Genomic DNA, 20,626 nt, shown 5'->3' with positions numbered 1-20,626 from the left:
TACCATTATTATTTTTTATACTCTTCTCTGTCACTGCTGGAGCACCTCTTTCAATTAATATTAGTACTCCTCTTTTTCTTTGTCCCAGGTATTCCTCTGAATAACCATTCTGAAAACCTTTCTTTATCAAATTCACGTGTAGTTTTGATTTTCTTGATGTTCATCATATTTCACTGTTGCAGTCATTACAATTGGGTTATCCTGCTGGCAGGCTACCCGCAGTCGGCCTGAGTTCCAAAGTCTAGGTCCGGCGTCAGTTGCTGTTGCCTCCTCCCTGACGTCAGTGTGCCAGGGGTATAAAAGATGCAGCCGACGCCATTTTCTTCAGTCTTTCTTACCGCGCGGCGCCCGAAGCAAAAGCAGTTCGCAAGTGCCGGTTGGCCAACTCCTGAGATTTTCAAATTCGAATTTCAGATCCGAAGTCTTCATTAAAGCGAAGTACCCCGTTGGGGAAACTTTTTTCTTGCTCCAGACCAATGTCAGAAAAAGTTAATAATTGTATTTCTTGTGGGAAGCAAGTACCTCATAAGGATTTTCATTCTTACTATATTCCTTGCCTAGACCCTGACCCCGACATTGCTAGTTGTCGGTTTTGTGCTAGATTTAACCAACGCACTATTAAGCGTCGGTACGATTTTGCATTTCATTATTTTGGTAGAAGATTTAACTATATAATGCCGTCAGAGCAACCGACTACCGGAGTTTATAAAAAGCGCAAAGAAAAGGACAGGCACCCGAGATCCAAAACCGACGTGGCTTCCGCTAGGCCTGTCACCAGTTCGCCGGTTCTCAGTGAGGCGCTTTTGCAGCCCCTGACGCCTGCTACCTCAGAGCCACAGGCCGCTTACGACTCCCACGTGGAGCCGATTAGGCCGCTGGATACTCAAGGTATTGGACACTCGGAAACTATTCCCTCAGATGGGTCTGGAGCCGCTGAGCAGGCATCGGCTTCTGAGGGTGTTTTCAGGCCCACACAGTTATATGTAAAACCAACTTCAGCTTCAAAGGCAAAGACTAAAGCAGCTCTAAAGACAAAGAAACAAGTACAGTATTCTCCTGGACAGGCCTCCATGCCTAAAAAGCAGATGCTTAAAATGGCCAAAGACCTAATTACTTTGATCAGGGGTTCCCATCCCCCTCCTGATAAGAGGCCTAGGCAAGAGATAGAATATGCATCTTCAGATCAGGTTTCCATTTCCTCTGATTCCTCTTCTGAACAGGAATATTCTCTTCCTCCCTGTGAGGATTCTGATGCTGAAGAATCTATTCCTTCAGCCTCTCCTCCTGAGGATTATTCTTTTGGGGAGACCCTGCATACTATGAGGGAGCATTTCCACTGGGAGAGCCAAGATTACTCAGAATCCAAGAAAAGGCTCAGAGACTTCCTTTTATTACCTCAGCACAGGGCCCTTGCTATTCCTTCTGTTTTAGACATTGTAGACTATGTATTTTCAGAGTCCGGACTGTCTCCTGACTCTTTGCCACCAGCTCCTGTTAAACCAGACAGATACTACAGGGTTCCTGAGTCACATAAATTTCTTTATAAAAACCCTGCTGCAGACCCAGAAACTATCTCTCAGGGTCCCAAAGGGGTCAAGGCGTCCACTGCAAAAAACCCTATACCCTCTGATAGGGATTCAAGGGCCTTGGACAGATGGGGGGAAAAGATTTATACTTCTGCTACCTTGGCTGTAAGAGCTTTAAATTGTCAATTTCATATGCTTAAATATCAGCAATATCTAATGTCACTGCTTAAACAAGAAATGTTGACGAATTCAGAATGTGCAGAAAACAAAGAAATGCAGGATTTATTGCATGCAGCTGATCAAGTAGGAAAGCATACTTTGCAATGTGGTTTTGATTCTCTAGAGGCCTCTTGCAGGGCCGCTGTTACAGGTTCTGTCATTAGGAGACATGCTTGGTTAAAAGAACAGAATCTGCCCGATCATGTTAAAGCAAAATTATTAGATGCTCCATTACAACATGATACCTTGTTTGGTGATCAAGCAGAAGAGGTATTGAAGAAAATGGAAGACAAAGCTAAATCTATGCAAACAGTCAAGGATTTCTTACAGGTACAGCCTCCCAGATTTATAAGGAACTGGCCTGCAAAGAATTGGTCCTTTCCAGTGTCAGACAGGCCACAAAGAGGCAGATAATAGACGCCCCAGAGGCAGATCACAGCCCCAAGGCTCATACAGGCCTAAACAATGGGGTGCTTCAACCTCCAAAAGTGGAGAAGAAAAATCACAGCCATACAGGAAACAGTCTCAATGACTTTCCCCTGCCAGAACCAAGCACTTATCTTCTGGCAGCTCCTTTGGGGGGAAAACTAGCACTTTTTGCACAAAATTGGCACATGATCACTCAGGACAAATGGGTCTTAAATATTGTATCCCAGGGCTACAGGTTCCATTTTCACACCCTGCCAAGGCCAAACGGTATGCCAGACCTGCCACACAATCAATGGGCAGAGGCACAAAAGCAAGTTTCATCCCTTATGGACATGAGGGCCATTCAGCAAGTACCACAGCAAGAGCAGGGACAAGGATTTTATTCAAAGCTATTCTTGGTGCCCAGAAAGGACAAAACCTGGAGACCAATACTGAACCTGTCTATCCTGAACACATTCCTGGACATTCCAAAATTCAAAATGTTAACTCTGCAGCAGCTTCTGCCCATGCTGGGCAAGAAGGCTTGGCTTGTGACTTTAGACCTAAAAGAGGCATACCTGCATGTCCCAATCAGACAGTCATGCAGAAGATACCTCAGATTTATAACTGGCTCAATGCTTTACCAATTCTCTGCACTGCCCTTTGGCTTATCTACTGCGCCCAGGGTCTTCACAAAATGCCTGGCACAGTAATTGCTTTTTGCAGACAAAGAGGAATTCAAATATATCCTTACTTGGACGACTGCCTTATTCAAGCAGAGAACAAGGACATTCTACTACAGCATCTGGCGTTTGTAAAAACATTACTAACAGGCCTAGGGTACACAGTAAACGAAAAGAAATCAAAACTCTTACCCTCTCAAGAGATAATACTCCTGGGTGCAAGCTTAAATACAACTGCCCAGACGGCTTATCTCATGCCAGACAAACACAGACAACTGACTACTTATTTCAAAATGTTGGCAACAAAGACCCATTTAGCTGCAAGAAAAATTCTGCAGGCTTTGGCCTTCATGGCATCTTGCATTCTGCTAATTCCATATGCAAGACTGCATATGAGGAAACTTCAGTGGTATCTAAAAAGTATTTGGACTCATCATTGCCACAGCCTGGAAACAATAATTACCCTCATTCCCTGCCTGCAACAGGAGTTTTGATGGTGGCCAAAAGCCTGTCACCACAACACGGGACAGCCATTCACCTTACCCACAGCCAGGCAGACATTGACAACAGATGCATCAGATTATGCCTGGGAGCCCCATATGGCAGGAAGATGTATTCAGGGCACATGGTCCGCAAGTCAAAGGCATCTACATATCAATCAAAAAGAGATGCTAGCAGTTCAAACTGCCCTGACAGCCTTCAAGGATTTATTTCATCCAGGGCAACTTCTGATAAAGACTGACAATACCACAGTCATGTGGTACATAAACAAGCAAGGGGGCACACGTTCCTACCCCCTCTGCAGACTAGCCATGAACTTGTGGGACACAACATTGACTTACCAAGTACATCTGCAAGCACAATTCCTGCCAGGAAGGATAAATACTCTGGCAGACAAACTAAGCAGAAACCTAATGGATCCCCACGAGTGGAAATTGGATCCACAAGTCTTCAGCATGATGATAAGGAACTGGGGATGCCCGGACATAGATCTATTTGCCTCTCCTCACAATTGCCATCTACAAAGGTTCTGCACAAGGACTTATCACAAGCAAGCATGGAAAGTGGATGCTCTGTCTTTCAGCTGTAAAAACCTAACAGTATATGCCTTTCCTCCTCTGCCTCCTCTCCCAAAGGTACTCCTCAAGGTCAGACAAGAGAAGCCAAAAATGATACTGATTGCCCTAGACTGGCCCCGCCAGCACTGGTACCCAATCCTAAAGAGTTTGTCTCAATGCCCAGCTTGGACACTACCTCAAATTCCTCACTTATTGACACAACAAGACAGTCAGATACTGCACAGCCAACTCAGGACCTTAAACCTGGCAGCACGGCGGATAATGTAGCCATTCAAGACGCACCTCTTTCTAAAGCAGTTATGGATGTTATATTGCAGGCCAGGAGGCCTAGCACCAGAAAATCTTATGCAGAAAAATGGAAGAGATTCTGTGCTTGGAACCAGGCACAAGGTATTGACACGATTGTTCCAAATATTCCTCAAATTTTGCAATACTTAACTGAGATGCTGGATAAAGGCCTTTCCTTTTCATCAGGTAAAATTCATGCCTCTGCCATTTCAGCTCATTACAATACAGAACCACCTATTTTTTCTCATCCATTACTAAGGCAGTACCTCAGAAGGGCAAAAAACATAAGACCCCCAAGGAGAGCACCAGTACCTGCATGGGACCTCAACTATGTCTTGGAAAAACTTACACTGCCTCCCTTTGAGCCAGCCTCTGCAGCTGATATAAAATTCTTATCCTGGAAAACAGCTCTGCTCCTAGCAATAACCTCCGCTAGACGAGTCACAGAGTTACAGGCACTCATGGCTGTGGAGCCTTTTATCATTTTCCATCCTGACAGGGTTTCTCTGAGAACAAACCCTACATTTATGCTTAAGGTAGTGTCCAGTGTGGCCCTTAACCAAACAATTCACTTGCCTACTTTTTACCCAAACCCACAGAATAAGGGTGAGAGACTTCTGCATTCTTTGGACATTCACAGACAGCTATGCTTCTACTTGGACAGAACCAAAGCTTTCAGAAAGACTGAACAACTTCAAGTGGCATATGCTGCAGGATCACAAGGAAAGCCTATCTCAAAGCAGACTATTTCAAAGTGGATAGGCCACTACATTCGTCTCTGCTATTCTCAGCATGGCAAATCAGTGCCTAAGGGCATTAGGCCACATTCCACCAGAGCAGCAGCCACTTCAGCAGCCTTCCTCAGAGGAATACCAACCAAAGACATCTTAGAGGCTGCAACTTGGAGTTCAGTGCATACTTTTACAAAGCACTATCACTTACCTCTCTATTCTAAGTCCAGGGCAGGCTTTGCCACTGCAGTTCTGCAGGGCCTGATAGCCTCTCCTAATCCTATTTAGCACCAGTCTCCCAACCATAGCTTTGGGATTCAACCCAATTGTAATGACTGCAACAGTGAAACACGATGAACATAGTACAGTTGTGTACCTACCATAAATGTAGATGTTCGAGTTTATTCACTGTTGCAGTCCAGGTTACCCTCCCTCCATTCCTTGCTGGGACTTATCTGTACTTCTCTATTCTATACAACCTATGTGGTGTATTTGCTTGTAGATGAAGGAAAAGTTGTTGTTTTTTTTTGGTTTTGCATGCTTTTTGGCATTAGTGAGCCTACCATTTTAGGGGCACCTGACATCTGGGGCAAGAAAAACTGAAGAAAATGGCATCAGCTGCATCTTTTATACCCCTGGCGCACTGACATCAGGGAGGAGGCGACAGTAACCGACTCCGGACCTAGACTTTGGAACTCAGGCCGACTGTGGGTAGCCTGCCAGCAGGATAACCCAATTGTAATGACTGCAACAGTGAATACACTCGAACATCTACATTTATGGTAGGTACACAACTGTACTTTCGGTCTTGTTTTGCAAATATAATTATTGCTTTGTAATCCCACATTTGTCAATTTCCAAGTTTCTGGTTTTATTCCTGTTCATCTCTATCTCCCAATTCTTGTCTCTGCTTCATTTCCAGCATACTCTTGATTCTTCTAGTGAACTGTTGTGTTTTTTTCCTTCCCTCAAGCATTTTCCGTTAAAACAGTGGAAAAGGTTTCACTGGCACAGTCTCTCTGTGGTCTTTATTACCAGAAGAACAAGAAGCAGAATCTCCTCCTGTTTCACAGCTCACTTTTGTTGAACAAACTTTTGTGTTTCCTCCTTAGCATGTACTGCATCCAAAAATGATTGTGTCCCTCCAGGAAAGAATATTTTGAAGATAGCTGGGTTTGCAGCAGTTTGAATCTCACGTTTACTTCTCAACATTCCATTCTGCCTGGTATATGAGTAAACAGTCTCCACAAACACACTGCTGTCTCCCACTGTTGGTACTTTGTCCTTCTGCCACCGTTTTGGCAGAGTCAGTTCCTTCTGCTGGTAGGATTACATATTTACCATTAAAGGTATATGTTGCTTTCTCATAGCCAGTTTTGGAGCATACACATTATGTGCCCTTTCAATTAACAACTCCTACTGTGGAATACCAGTCCAGTTGCTTTCATAACATTAATACAGTCTGTTCCTTACAGCTTCTCTGGTACTGAAGAAAATCTCAAGTTTTCCCTGTGTGCTCTGTTCTCTAATTCTTATTTTTTTGAAACTTCTCTTCTTGAGCAGTCTCATATTCAGCCAGGTGTTCATTTCGACCTATGTTTTTGCAGTTTGTATCACTTCATCTGGATATCTGTTTAAAGCTGCTTCCATTTTTCGATCTTTATGTTTAAAGTTTCTTCCATTTTTCCAACTTTTCTTCATTTAAGTTGATATACTCTTATCAGTGTTTTGTTTATTTTAATCAGGTCTGTGTGTGGTTGTGTTATAATTTCCTCTAGGTTATTGGAAGTCATGTCTGGAGCTTTCACTGCTTTTTGCTGAACAGCTGCAGTACTATTCCCAGTCAATGTTTTTCCTCACCTTTTGTAGCTGGTTTTATTTCAGGTCCTCTGTATTTCTTTTTTCCTAGCATCCAGGCAGTGCACTTACTAACTAGTTACTGAAATTTACCAAGAATTGTAAGTCCACTGGCTTTCTGTGCTGAGTTTCTATTTTCACATTGGGGGAGAAAAAGAATTAACCTCTTGTTCAATGTGCAGCAATCTTAGAAGTCCATAAAACCACACAGATGGTTTGCCTTAAAGCTGTTGGTGAAGATAAGGCATTACTCATAGTAGTTGCTTCTTAAGCATTTTCTTGACCTCACTGTCAGACATTTCATCCACAGACTTCAGTACTTTGTCTGGGCTATGTCACTTTGGATGTACGGCATTCGTGTAAGTAGTTTAGTGACCTTTGTAGGTAAGGTGGAGGATGCAGAAACACATTATGTGGACAGCTGAGGACTGCAGAGGGTACATTTTTTTCTGAGAGCCACTGCAGGCACCATAATGTCCAGTGCAGGTCAGTTGGGAAATTGAAGATGCTTTTCAGTTTTCTGTGGACAAAGGGCACATTATTAGGATTTTCCCAGTTTTGCTGGATTATATTTTGGAAAATGTCCACAGTGGAGGAAATCACACAAGATGATTTTTCCATTATCTTGACAAGCTTTTTGAAGCATCCTGTGGGAGAGAGGAAGTCAGTGGGCTTACTCCCCTTCCCCAGTTTTGAATTATTTTTAAAGTTTTTTTTCTGAACTTTTGATCATCCAGGGAGTGAATGAGAAAGCTGCTCCTTCCTTTTTCTTCAGATCTCCAGACATTTCCTTGATCCATTTGTTTAAATCCTGTAGGATTTAATGTGACTTATTTTTAATATACTTCTCAGTGGTCTTTAACTTTTAGGAGTCAACACCAAAATATTCTGCAGTGCATTTTAATGCAACAGGAATTGATTTGATCATTAATCCAGGAGGAAGGTGGGTTACTGCTTTTGATAGTGTGAATCTTAAGGAAAACCAGGTGGATGTAGGCTATGGGAATGGCCTTGCTAAACAGCATTAACTGAAAAATAGGCCCTGGTCGAAGCATGTCTTTTCGCCTGAAAAATTGTGACAAGATGACTACCCTTTGTACTACCTGCTTGGAGTAAAAATAGAAGTGAGTGTAAACATTGGTAAAGCAGTCACTTTCTGTTGTTAAGGTGTTTAGTCCAGTGAATAGTGAGTTATAGATTTATTCAAGGTGTTCTAGTGGTTCCCCATCAGAAGTGAGAAGCCCAGTTGTGTTAGCCATGGCAATTAGAAATATAAACCACAGTTCTGTCAAAAAATATTGAATTATGAAACTCTGTTTTAAACTTTTAAGCATTTTTTAGGCTTACCTCTGCATCCATGACATGGAACCTATACCCCCTGCCCTTACTACGTACATATACTGACTCCAAGATTGTTGTACCTTTGAGTTGATGGGGAGTACTTTTATCCTCAGACAGTGTAAATCTGTCCAGATTTGTATTTACACTTCTGCTTTTCCAAAGATCTCCGTTACTGCCCTTGGAATTTCATCAAGCACCCTGTTGTCATTACATTTTTTTTTCTTGCTAACTTTGTCTCCCCTGCCTGTCCGTCATCAGCCCCCTCCTGGCCAGTCAGCCCATTCAATTCCATCACCGGGCTGTTAACTGGGGTGCTGTCATTTAGGCAGCTATTAGAAGTAGTTCATGGGTTTTCTTCTTAGTCCTGCACGTCCACACAGATGCCCATCCTGTGTAAACAGAGGGAGGATATGCAATGGGCTTTCTGCATTAGTCATCCCTCACTTCAGCAGGAGATGTTGCCAGCAAGTAGACCTGTCCCCTCTCCTCCAGTACAGGAACTGGTTTCTTCAGTCTTCTGCAGAGCGTCACTTCAATATGTGCTCCCTGTGCACTTGCTACCTTCCCTTGGGTGAAGCAGTCAGGCCACACACCCTTCTCTCTTCTCCCTCCTTCAGTACTAGGGCCACTAATTGAACCCCAGTGACATAGGAAGCAGTAAGGGCACCATCCCTGTGCACTACAGAGCCAGGCTCATGCCAATAAGAGTTGTGCAATCCTAATGGAAACTGTTCAAGCTGGGCACATTTCTGAATAGTGTTTTGCTTTTTAAATCTCACATTTTTTTCATTTGCTCACTGTATAAGGCTGTGCAAATAAGTGTTACCAGCTATTTTTTGTCTTAGTATAAAATTTATGTCAATGCAAATATTTTGTTATTGTTCTTCAGATGAACCAAACATAAAGAACTAAATGAAAAGTTTAATTTATTTGTTTTAGCAAAAGAAGCAAAAAGTGTGACAAGAATGGCAAAGGTCTGAGGCATTTTTCAATGAAAGTGTGTGAAAAGGTGCAACGGAAGGGAAAAACATCATATAATGAAGTGGCTGATGAACTTGTGGCTGAATTCACTAATGCCAGTACCCATCTGCCAGCAGATTCTGTAAGTATGCACCCGAACAGTAACAGTCCTATCTGGTAGACAGTTTAGTAGGCTGGCAGTGGCGGGGCATCTTAGAAGTGCACTGAGTTCTACTGAATTAGTTCTTCTGTCATTAAAGCACAATAGCTGCACATTTTTTTTCACACTGTTTCCCATGTGTATTTGAGTTAAAGGAATGTGACTAACCGTTATTGTGCCTGGAGGGAGATTTGACCCATGGACGTTTGTGTGCTCCCTATAGTTAGTTTATGGTGTACAGAAAATAAAGCCACTTCACAGAAATATGTGTTTTGGAAAAAAATGTTTTGCAGTAAGTTAAGTGATTTAAGGTGCTGACTATATTTAATCCCACAAAATTAAAAGGACGGCCTTGTTAGATCATTGCCACTGGTTACATGGAATACATGCTTGTTGAACACCAGCAGCTGTGGTACTGTCTGTGACCTTTAGCATTGGTCACACTGTTTTGTCAATAAGATAGAGGTATTAAGTATGTTCGTCTCTTAAATTAAACTTTTTTGAGGTGTGTTCTTAGTATTTGCAGGAGCTAAACCGTTATACTTAAGTTTCTTAGGTAATCGTATTGATTTATATTTGCTTTAATGAAACTGATCTGATGGTTCCAGATGCCAGCAGTTTAAGCAGTAGACACTCCCTCTGATTTTCTCCCCGGGCACCCCACAACCTCCTAGACCTTCCAAGTAGTCATTGTGTTGTTTTAGCATAATCCATGATGATACCAGTAGAACCAGTCAGTTCCAATGTACCACATTAAACTGAGGCCCCGATATGACTTTCCTTTTGCTTGCTATCCTTACAGCCATTGCACTGATGTTAAGGGGCATGTATGAGGTTTACTTTCACATAGTGATCTAATTGCCCTGCACAGTAATACAGATGCCAAGAGCAGCAAAACTTAACTTTGGATGCCTTAGACAAGGCTCGTCATGTGTGACTTGTTTCGGAAGGATTTAAGTTGCAAGGGGCACATATTATAAGCAAGCTTCTTTATTACTGTTTTATAAATATATTTTATGTTGTTTGCATTTGAATAAAATATGACTTCATTTCACATTACCTATATTTTCATAGATCTTGACGATGGCAGCTTTCTTCGCATTACTATGGTGCTACTGCTTCTACTGTAATATAATTCAGCACTTCCCAGATCATGCATCTAACCATTTTGATTATATTTATTATGGAGAGAAGTCATGTAACAGTCTAACTTCCTTATTCCTTCACTTGACTGCTTTTCATCCACTGTGAAAGCTGGATGATATTTGATCAATGTAATCTCTTTAGGACTACATTAGGCTCAGCATTTACAATTGTCCTTGTGTGTCCAAACACATAAAACCAGCTTACACCATTTTTGTAGTCAGTTTCTGTAATCCCCTTTTCATTACTGTTATTCAGTTTCATATCTCTTATAATGTAGTGCTTCCAAGCCTCTCTCCCAAAGATTTATCAGAAAAAACAGGCATCAGTTCTTGGTACATTGCCCCATGACAGTGTTGTGGTGAGACTCAAACTGCAACCCCTTTCTGTTGTTCCTGCCCTTAAAATATCAGTACAGTTACCAGAGATAAATCCCAGTTCTGTCCATCTAGCTTTAACGGAAGGTTGCTTAGTATCAACTGGGATGCACTAAAATCACTTCCCCTTGATTAGGCAGTTGATTTCTTCAACTCAGCCTTCCTCAGCATGCTAAGCAATCTCGATCCCCTTAGACAAAAGAGAGTAAAGACCAACCATGCCATTTGGCTAAAAATATCCACTAAGGATCTCACGAAACACAGGGACAAATCATGGAAAATCTGGCAAAAAAACAAAAACTCAGCTGACCTTGGCTAATACAAATGCCTAGTACTACAAAACAAATTCTGGAACTGTCTCAACTCTTTATTCAACCCAGGCTCTAGTAATAATCCTTGCCCAGACCCAAATAAAACACCCATTGAAATTGCTGCAACCTTCAACTCCTATTTCATAGATACTATAGCCACTCTAACCGCTACCATTCCCAAGACCAGCTTGTCCACCACAGACCTCTTCACAGCTAACACCAGTACAGCCCCTGTTCCCAACTTTACTCTGTCATCTATACCCACTCGGCTATTAAAAAAATGCTTCTAAAACTCAAGCCATGCACAAAAGCCCCTGATATATATACTCGCCAAATAGATGCAAATCTCAGCCAGCTCAATTGCTTACCCTATCAGCATACTTCTCAACAGATCTATCCAAGAATCCTGTATGTCCATCGTCTGGAAAAAAGCTTATATTCTCCCTCTGCACAAGGGGGGGCCCCAACATAGACATCACCAGCTTCCGCCCCATTGCTGTACTTTCAACCATCTCCAAGATTCTGGAAAAATGTATTTATTCTCAACTTCTTCACCATCTGACACACAACCACATCCTCTCCCCCACCCAACACACATTTAGGCCAGGATATAGTACCACCACTGCCCTCATATCCTTCATGGACACTGTCAACTGAGGCCGTGACACTGGTAAAATCGTATCTTCACTATTTGTTGATCTTTCTAAAGCTTTCGATACTATATCCCACTCTGTCCTAACAAAACTCTCTAACATAGGTACCGCACCTCAAACTCTAAACTAGTTCACTAATTACCTCACTAACAGGCAACAGTCAGCTAAGTGGCAGAACTCTTACACCCCTTTCCTAAACACCACCACTGTTGTTCCTCAAGGCTCCATTTTATGCCTACTTCTGTTTAGCATATTTATAAATAACTTCCACACCGCTCTCTCTCAAGGCTCAGTCATCCAATATGCAGATGACTCCACTATCATCTGCAGTGCAAATAACTCCTCAGATCTACACCAGCTCACCCAAAACGCCCTCACCTCCACTGAATTTTGGATATCTAATAATCATCTTGTCCTAAACCCCAACAAAACCAAACTAGTAATCTTTGCCCCCAAAAGTCCACACCCCCTATAAAATGAGAACTTCACCATTCAATCCCTAAATGGTACCACCATCGACACTGTACGTAGCACAAAACTCCTAAGTGTCATCATAGATGAAAACCTCACATTCGACCTGCACAATCCAGTCCAGTGTCAAAAAGACGCATCAAAAGCTTGGCACACTCTACTGACACAAACATCTACTCACTGCATCAGTCCAGCTTTCCCTTGCCTCTTTTTTTCTATTACTCTCTCTTTTTTTATACGGTGCCCCCCTCCTCACCAACATTCAGTCCTTTCTAAAGTCCAAAAGAGGCTCATGCTACAACAAAATTGCTAAGTTTGTAACTAATGCCTCCTACTCATCCCACCACTGCTTATCCTTACACAACATAAAATGGCTTAAACTCCCCACTATCTCACCTTTATCCAACTAACTACAGCTCACAAACTCATTCATAGTCCAGCCGTGTGCCCTGCTCTATCGTCTATACTTACCTTATACCATCCTAACAAACCACTCCGATCCAACAACCAACTACTCTTAAATGTAGAAAAACCCAAACTTTCAACTGGCCAGATGCTTTACTCCTTTACCATCGCAAAACTTTGGAATTCCCTCCCCCCAACACTTAAATCCACCCACTCAGTAACCCTCTTCAAGACATCTCTGAAACAACACCTCTCCTCCTCTTGGCTGTGAACATCTGCTAACACCACATCTCATATAACCTAACTTCAGCCATCACAGCTATTCTCACCCCCACTCTACTACTCTGGCATCCTCCTTTCACATCCACCTGTCTTTTTACTTACTCCGCCTCTCCTTCCTGTCCACTTCCCTCTTCTACTAACCCTCATTGTCCTACCATTGATCACTCCATTCTACTTCCTTCTCTTCCTAACCCTTATAGACCTATCATTGAACCAGGTGAGACATTCAGGTACTCTCACAGCCAACCTTAATATCATACCACCACTTATATCTGCAACAATATCCACTGACTTTGCTGATTCCTGAAACAGGACTGATATAGCCTATCGCTCAGCTATTACACCTCGTAAACATGTTCGTAGGTTCATAGGTAGGTACTAGGCTGTTGGCCCTAGGGCCTATATAAGCCTAGCCAAACGGTACCCTGGCTTTTGCTACCCAAGAAAATTATTTTCCTGTGCCCCTGTCAAGCAGAGCCACAGAAGTGATCCCCGGGGTGAACTTCCCATCTCCCATCCAATCATCAAGATTTTTCTTGGAGTGCTAATGAGGAGCTTTGTTTAATATAGATAGAGTATGGGAAGTCTCTGGGACAGGAATCTATCCCTCCAGCATGTTCTGTTTATTGTGGTGACAAGGTTTAGGTCCCTAGAGTGTGTAGCTCAGAGGGATTGGAATTTCTTTAAGTGCTGCATGTCCAGCAGCTCTGGGTTTGACATAGCTTTGTATGTTAGGCAGAGATCGCCTCTGAGTAGGTGATATGCAACATAGTAAAGCTGGAGTTTTTTGAGACAGTCTACATAGGGCATCTGTTTGAGGCCAGTAATCCTGTTTGTGAGGTATTTCTGCGGCCTTTCCAGTTGTTGTAGATGTCTTGTGAGGTACACACCAAAAGGGGTGTTGTACTCTATAATAGGTCTAATGAATAATGAGTAGAGGGGAACAATGACCTCTTTTTTTCCTGGATGAGAAACCTTTTGTGATGAGGTGTGCCACATAGAAGGATTTCCTGACTACTGTGGGGATGTGATTATCAAAGGAGAGACTACTGTCCACCTGTGTCCCAAGGTCTCTTATCACACTTTCGGTGTTAAGTAGACTACCGCCTATGTGGTAGTTCATGGGTACAAAGTTTTTACCAAAAGGGTGGACAATGCACTTTTTGGCATTGAGCTTAAGGCCATGGCTTTGACACCAGGTATCTGTCTCAGTGAGGCCCTTTTGTAGGATGTCCACATCGTTAGTTTGCAGTCATCTGTGAACTTTGTTAGCCAAAGACCTTCTGTGTTAGCCTGTACTTCAGAGAAGTAGATACCAAACAGGAGAGGACCTAGGACTGAACGCTGTGGTACTCCACTTGTCACTGGTCTGAAGTTGGATTTAGAGTCTGCTACTTTCACAGTGTGGGTTCTGTCAGTGAGCCAGTTGGCAACCCATCTTGTGACATAGGGATTTATAACTAGTTTAGTGAGTTTATCTATAATTCCAGAGTGAGGATGGTGTTGAAAGCCTTGGCGCGATCTAGATAGGCTGTGTGAACCACCTTACCCTCATCTATGGCTTTTGTGACCACTCCAAGGAAGTCTGTCAGGTTTAGGAGACATGATCTGCCTTTTACAAACCCGAACTTGGTAGGGTTCAGAGTTTGGAGATTACCAATGTCATTGTTTATAAGTTCCATGATGATACGTTTCATAGCCTTGCAGACCAGGCTCGTCAGGCTAATGGGGTGGTAGTTCCCGGGTCCGTGGTGGCTCCCCCTTTGTGGAGTGGGATAACCGTTGCCGTGCGCCATTCAGTGGACACAAAGCCTGTGGTGAGGCTATGATTGAACATGGTACTTAGATGGGGTGCCAGTTCATTCTGTAGTTCATGTAGAACGCAGCCTGGGATGTTGTCAGGTCCCGTGGATGCTGTGTTCTTGGCTTTGGAGAGTGTTTTTTTTTTTTTATTTTACCTGTGCAGCCGTTATTACAGGGACTTTACATTCTTCCAGTATAGAGATGGGCCCTTTAGGGGGTGAGGGAGGAGTAAAGTTAGGTTTTTACGTCTGCAGTCGTGATTACAGAAACTTTGCATTCTTCCAGTATAGAGATGGGCCCTTTAGGGGGTGAGAGAGATGTAAAGTTAGCACTGAACCTATCTGCCAGGATTTTGGCAATATCAGTTGGTTCTATATATTTAGTGCCATTGTGTTGTAACTCAGAGCAGATCTGAGTGTTGCCATTGAGATTCTTGACATAGCTATAGAATGCTATGTGGTTGTCTTTAGAATTGGTGGCGATTCTGTTTTCATAACTAGCTTTGGAGGATTTTATGAGGGCTCGCAGCTTCTTACTGAGGCTGACCACGGAGTTCCTCCAATCATGAGATTTTACTCTTTTTTGCAACAGTTTCTTCTGTTGCAGAGTTTGTTTATGGCAGGGGACCACCAGATTGGCTTCCTTTTTTTGGAGGATAGTATCTTGGTTCTGTTAGGAATTGCACAATCCATGCACTCGTGCAAGTGCTTAAAAAGTGCATTTGTATAGGATTCAGCAGTCGTACCTCTATTGTCCATCAGCATGGGTGTCGTGATGTTTACCACTTCTGTCTTAAGAAGCGTGAAGTTGGCTTTGGAAACATTTTTTTACGGTGGTTTCCCTAATGGGGGTAGGGGTGAGATGTGGATGTCTAGGGTGATTAGTTTGTGGTCGGATATGACCAACAAGGAATTAGCCTCTGGTGTGGAACACCGGTTGCCCATGTTGATAATGACCAGGTCTAGGATATTGCTGCCCCTGGTGGGGGTGTGGATAAGTTGTTCCAAGGCGTTGGAATGTATGAATTTCAGAAAGCGTTGAGCACAAGAGTTGGTACATGAGTAGTTTTCCCAGTTAATGGTGGGGTAGTTGAAATTGCCCATTATTAGGGTGTTAGGTTGTACCCTAATATTTTCCAGTGTATCAAGAAATGAGGAGTGGGAATCCTGGGGCATGGTGGGGGATCTCTAGCAAGTTACAATTTGGATTGCTGTCTTGCCCAGAGTTAGTTGCACTTTGATAATCTCGGATGCATTATGCTTAGCAACTAGCCTGGAGGTGTGAATATCCTTAATGAATATGGATGTTTCAGTCCAGGTTAGGTGGCCGAAAGGTGTGGTATGAAGTATAGCCTGGTAATGCAGGGGTGCTCTCTGGAGCCTTGAACCAGGTCTCTCACTGCACAGATGTCGATGTTCTCCATTTTAAGGAGTGCCTCAAGTGAGTGCATTTTGAGGTTTAGACTTCTAGCATTAAGTAGCATTACCCTCAGATTTTGCTTGCTTGTACCTGTTATGGTGGTGAATTTGTCATTTGAACCTTGCCTAAAAAAGGCACTATAGGGGTGGCAAGATCCTTAGCCAGTATCCAGAATCCCAAGGGCAACAGGTGCAGGCCATCTCTGGCAAAGCATCGTGGTTTGTCGATCATGTCATTCCAGGCAGACAGATACTGGATTCCCTTAGAATGACACCAGAAGCTTAGCCAATTGTTGAAGCCAATCATTTTGTCCTTGCACTGTGGTATCATTCTGGGTGATGGCAGGATGCTACTCAGGGCTAGGGTCATACCTGCCTGGGCTACAAGATGGGACAGCTCCTCCATGTCTCTCTTCATGTAGTCCAGGGAGGTATGTCTCGGGTCATTCACACCAACATGGACAATGACAGAGTCATATTTGTACGTGTTGTGGAATGACCTGAGTGGTTGCGTTATGTGGCAGATCCTGGCACCTGACAGGCAGCTGACAGTAACTTTCTCCTTGTTTAGCCTGGTGAGTGGAACATCAGTGTGTCCGACTATAGAGTCACCTATGACTAGAGTGTTGTGTACGTTGTTACGCCTTATGGACTATGGCTGAGTGGCACACTGAGTTTGTGGGCTGTGTGTCATTTGGGTTGTGTTGGAGGGTAGAGGTTACTTGCGTTTCTGCTTTGGAGGTCCCTGTTGCTTGGGTAGATTTTTATTGAAAGCCTCCGCAAATGTAGGTGTGTGCTTTGTGTTTCTATGTGTGTGTTTTGGTGGTGTAGGTTTTGAGGGACTATGTGATGAGTGTGGTGTGGTGCAAGTGTTTACCTTCTCCTCTTGACTGTCTAGTCCAGTCTTGGGTGAAGAGAGCTTTGCTTCCAGTTTGGCTATATAAGTGCATCTCTCACAGGTTGTAGTGTTGGGTGGTAGGAGGAGAGGGTTGTCTGTGTACATGAGGCAACTGCTGCATTGCCCCAAGATGCCCAGATTCATCAGGTAGACAGGAGAAATCACCGGGAGCTGACCCTTAGACATGCCTGGATAGGTGCTTATTTATTAAGTACTAAAAACTGTTTTCCTCTAGACAAGTGAGGAAAGTTGAGTGCTGCAGTAATTTGTAGTTTATTTAGTGCTTACAATGCATTCTGAACAAGTGCTGAGCTCAAAGAAACAGATTTGAGTGCTGAAACTAGAAAACTGGCTAAGTAACAAAATTAAGCTAGAAGGCTTCCCTCCAGCACAGAAATGCTTGGGGGCTCAGAAGCTTGCAAACAATCCTGGATACAGCAAATCTGTATCTGGATTAGACGACTTACAGGAAAGGAGGGAAACAAGCTTAGAATTTTTTTTTTAATTTTGTAAAGTGGAAAGGGGAAATGAGGAGCAGAAACTAACTGGGTTGGCCTTCTCAAATGTTCTCCCTGGATTAGGTAGAATGAGGTAATGACACTAGACTGGGAGGAGTGTCCCAGATCAAATTTACAGTAGGGGAGGGCAACTGCAAAGCCACCAAGTATAAAACCAGGATACCAATAGAGAGGACGGGTGGGAAACAAAAATCAGAACAAACAAACCCAACCAGATGTTTAACAATTGTAGAAAATTTCAAGTTAATACCTCACATACAGTTAAACTAGCTAGAAAAGTATATGCAGACAATAAAAGTGCTATAAATAACTTGTAAAAATAAGCAGTCAAACAGGATACTTAATGTTATATATCACAGATTAGTTGGCTCAGAGCCCTTCCTCTGATTAGCTCAGTGTGAAATGGCAGACACACTCACAAGATGACATATTAAGTAACAAAGTTGAAACCTGAAACAATAAAATAAAGCTTGAAAGAACCAATGAGGTGCCTACTCCAAGCCGTAGTCAGGTAACCCCAATCAGCCAATTACCATAAACAATTCACTCTCACTGAAATGCTATACTGGCTTTGGCTAAACTACGATGGCCTGGAACATGTGCTCAGACACACAGCCTCTACTAACAAACAACTAGGTCCAAAACACAAGCCTGAATATGGACAATGCTACACTACCAACACTACTTAGAAAAGAAAACTGCAGAAATGTTTAAACATATAAAGGATTAACGAGACTCTAGAGAATGCTTTTAACTGCAAACAAGTTACGTGATACACTCCTTAGCAGGAAATCAGAACAAACAAACCCAACCGGATGCTTAACAATTGTAGAAAATTTCTAGTTAATACCTCACACATAGTGAAACTAGCTAGAAAAGTATATGCATTCCAAAGACGTGCATCTGGAGCATTTCTCCCCGGGTCTCCGCTGAAAACAGGCTCTGTGGAACCTAGTCGGACTTTCCCGGTCAACAAATGATAAATAAAAAAAAAATAAATAAATATGCAGACAATAAAAATGCTATAAATAACTCATAAAAGTAAGCAAAAAAACAGGATACTTAATGTTATATATTACAGATTAGTTGGCTCAGAGCCCTTCCTCCAATTAGTTCATTGTGAAAAGTTTAAGTACCTAGTCTAATTAATTCCTGTATCTGCTTTGCACCCACTGCATAAAATGTCCTATATACATTTTTCTAGATGAAAACTACTCCTATGGAATGTTCTTATGCATATACTCTCTATTGCTTGTATAATATCTTTGATTTGAGAATGATTACTTATGTACTGTTTTTTTTTCACTAATTGTGTAAGCTGACAATATGTACTAAATGTCTTTATTAATGTATTGTATGTGAAATGTCTTGTATGTGGAGCATTTCTCTGCAGGACTCCACTGAAAATGGACACTTCTGGCCTAGCTGGACCATCCCGGTAAACAAATATAAATAAATAAAATAAAACCTTTTAATGCATGTTTATCAGCTTTTTCCAATATTGTATGATACAAACTGGTACTCATGTTTGTAGGTAGTAGGCAATCAGTTGTCAGGCTATTAACAACCTAGCCAGAGCACCCAGTGTCAGGCATTACCTACTGCCTTGAGGAGGGTAACTCAAGATAGACCATTGAAAATTTGTGAGCTCCTGTATAGTTTATTCCTTCTTCACTATTGTGTTTTCTTCTTTTAACAGTTTAAGGCTCATTTTGGAGGGAGTCATCCTTTTTGTTATACCACATCTTTCTCATTCATGGCATCATTTTGTGCAGTCAAACATCATCTGTTTTACGTTTTCTACCAGCCTGTATCTTGACCCTATTTCAACCAAAACATCACTTCAGGCACCCATTTGAATAGACAATAGGGCATCAAGAACTCTCTTTGTTTTCTTGACTGCGTCTGACATAATTTATCTTTTTCAGTCAATAAAGCACAGATGGACAGACCTTATTTGTTGATGTCTTCGTCAGGTCAGAGTTGTGGGACTTCAGACTTGACTGTCATTCTTTTTGTGACAGTTCTTACAGATTCTGAAGAAGGTTTTTTTTCTGTTTTCATTTTCTTGAATACCAGAACTGTCAGTCAAAGAATCATTAAAGCAAAGTGTTTCTATTATCTTTTTTTATGTTGCAGAATGTTTTTTGTTGAAGGGTTTCTTCAGCTGGTGAATTTAAAATGTGTACTTCCTCTCAGGGCCAGCACTGATGACATAGAGGGATAATGCCATTACTATGGCCCAGGTAACCCAAGTTTGATTACTGGCTTGGCTGCTTGATAGCACTGTGAGGAAGAGGACAAATGCACCTGTCCTGGGGGAGGGCTTGAGAAGGAGGAGGGATGGCACTGGAGTGGTCATCCTGTGGGACAGGCTTACAGCTAACCAAAGTACTGCCTGGTGGTAGCCCTCATTCCTACTTGAACTATAGTGTGCACTAATGGGGAGGGCATTCTGAGTCCCCACTATGTTGTGGGTAGCTTGTTCTCCCCACAGGAATGGGGTTAGGACTTGCCACGTAAATACTGTCATTGATAGGATGATGGGGATGACACACACTCCCCTGATGTCTTTTCAAATGATGGCTGTCACGCTAGCACACCTGAAGATTCCCCAGTGCTAGGGAAGGAATGGGCATAAGTCTGATACGGGGTGGTTTAATGCTTGGCAGGAACGGGAAAGAGCACCTAGAAAAAAAATGTGAGCCGTTTGTTCAGTTATAAATTGTGTTTCTCCACCATTGTCTGCCATCTGTCATTCCTTCATCCTTTCCCCAGGAGTTGTCATGCAGGCACTCATCAGAGATTTTGTAGTTATTTCCCTAAAACTCCCTGGTGGATGATGTTAGCACACATATCATTGGGGGTTCCATACCCTCCCCTGCCATGTACCTGTAACGTATATACATACATACGAGGGCTGCCGTTACTGGCTTGCAGTGCCAAGCCTATGTTCCCTGTACATGTTCACATTGTTGTAGTGCACACTTGCTCTTGCATGGGAGCAGTTTGGCTGTCTGGAACCACCCTTTCACTTCCCTAGGGTGCATGGGCTGGTATAAAGCACTCATTCCCACATACCCCTCTACTCAGCT

The 20,626-nt window shown here is 42.6% G+C and overlaps 1 protein-coding gene across 4 annotated transcripts in view; it reads left to right on the top strand.

Moving 5' to 3' along the window:
- Positions 1-20,626, top strand: part of TFDP2 (transcription factor Dp-2) — a 1,395,463-nt gene that overhangs the window by 735,977 nt on the left and 638,860 nt on the right. For all 4 annotated transcript variants that reach the window (XM_044071065.1, XM_044071064.1, XM_044071067.1 and 1 more), the window contains exon 5: positions 9,072-9,234. In XM_044071065.1, the coding sequence (XP_043927000.1) occupies positions 9,072-9,234 (163 nt within the window). The remainder of the gene's footprint in view (positions 1-9,071; positions 9,235-20,626) is intronic.

The sequence above is a fragment of the Protopterus annectens genome, chromosome 5.part0 (genome assembly GCF_019279795.1).
Source record: "Protopterus annectens isolate FY-2018-M chromosome 5.part0, PAN1.0, whole genome shotgun sequence".
Classification (NCBI taxonomy): domain Eukaryota; kingdom Metazoa; phylum Chordata; order Ceratodontiformes; family Protopteridae; genus Protopterus; species Protopterus annectens.
This window is presented reverse-complemented; position numbering and strand designations above follow the sequence as displayed.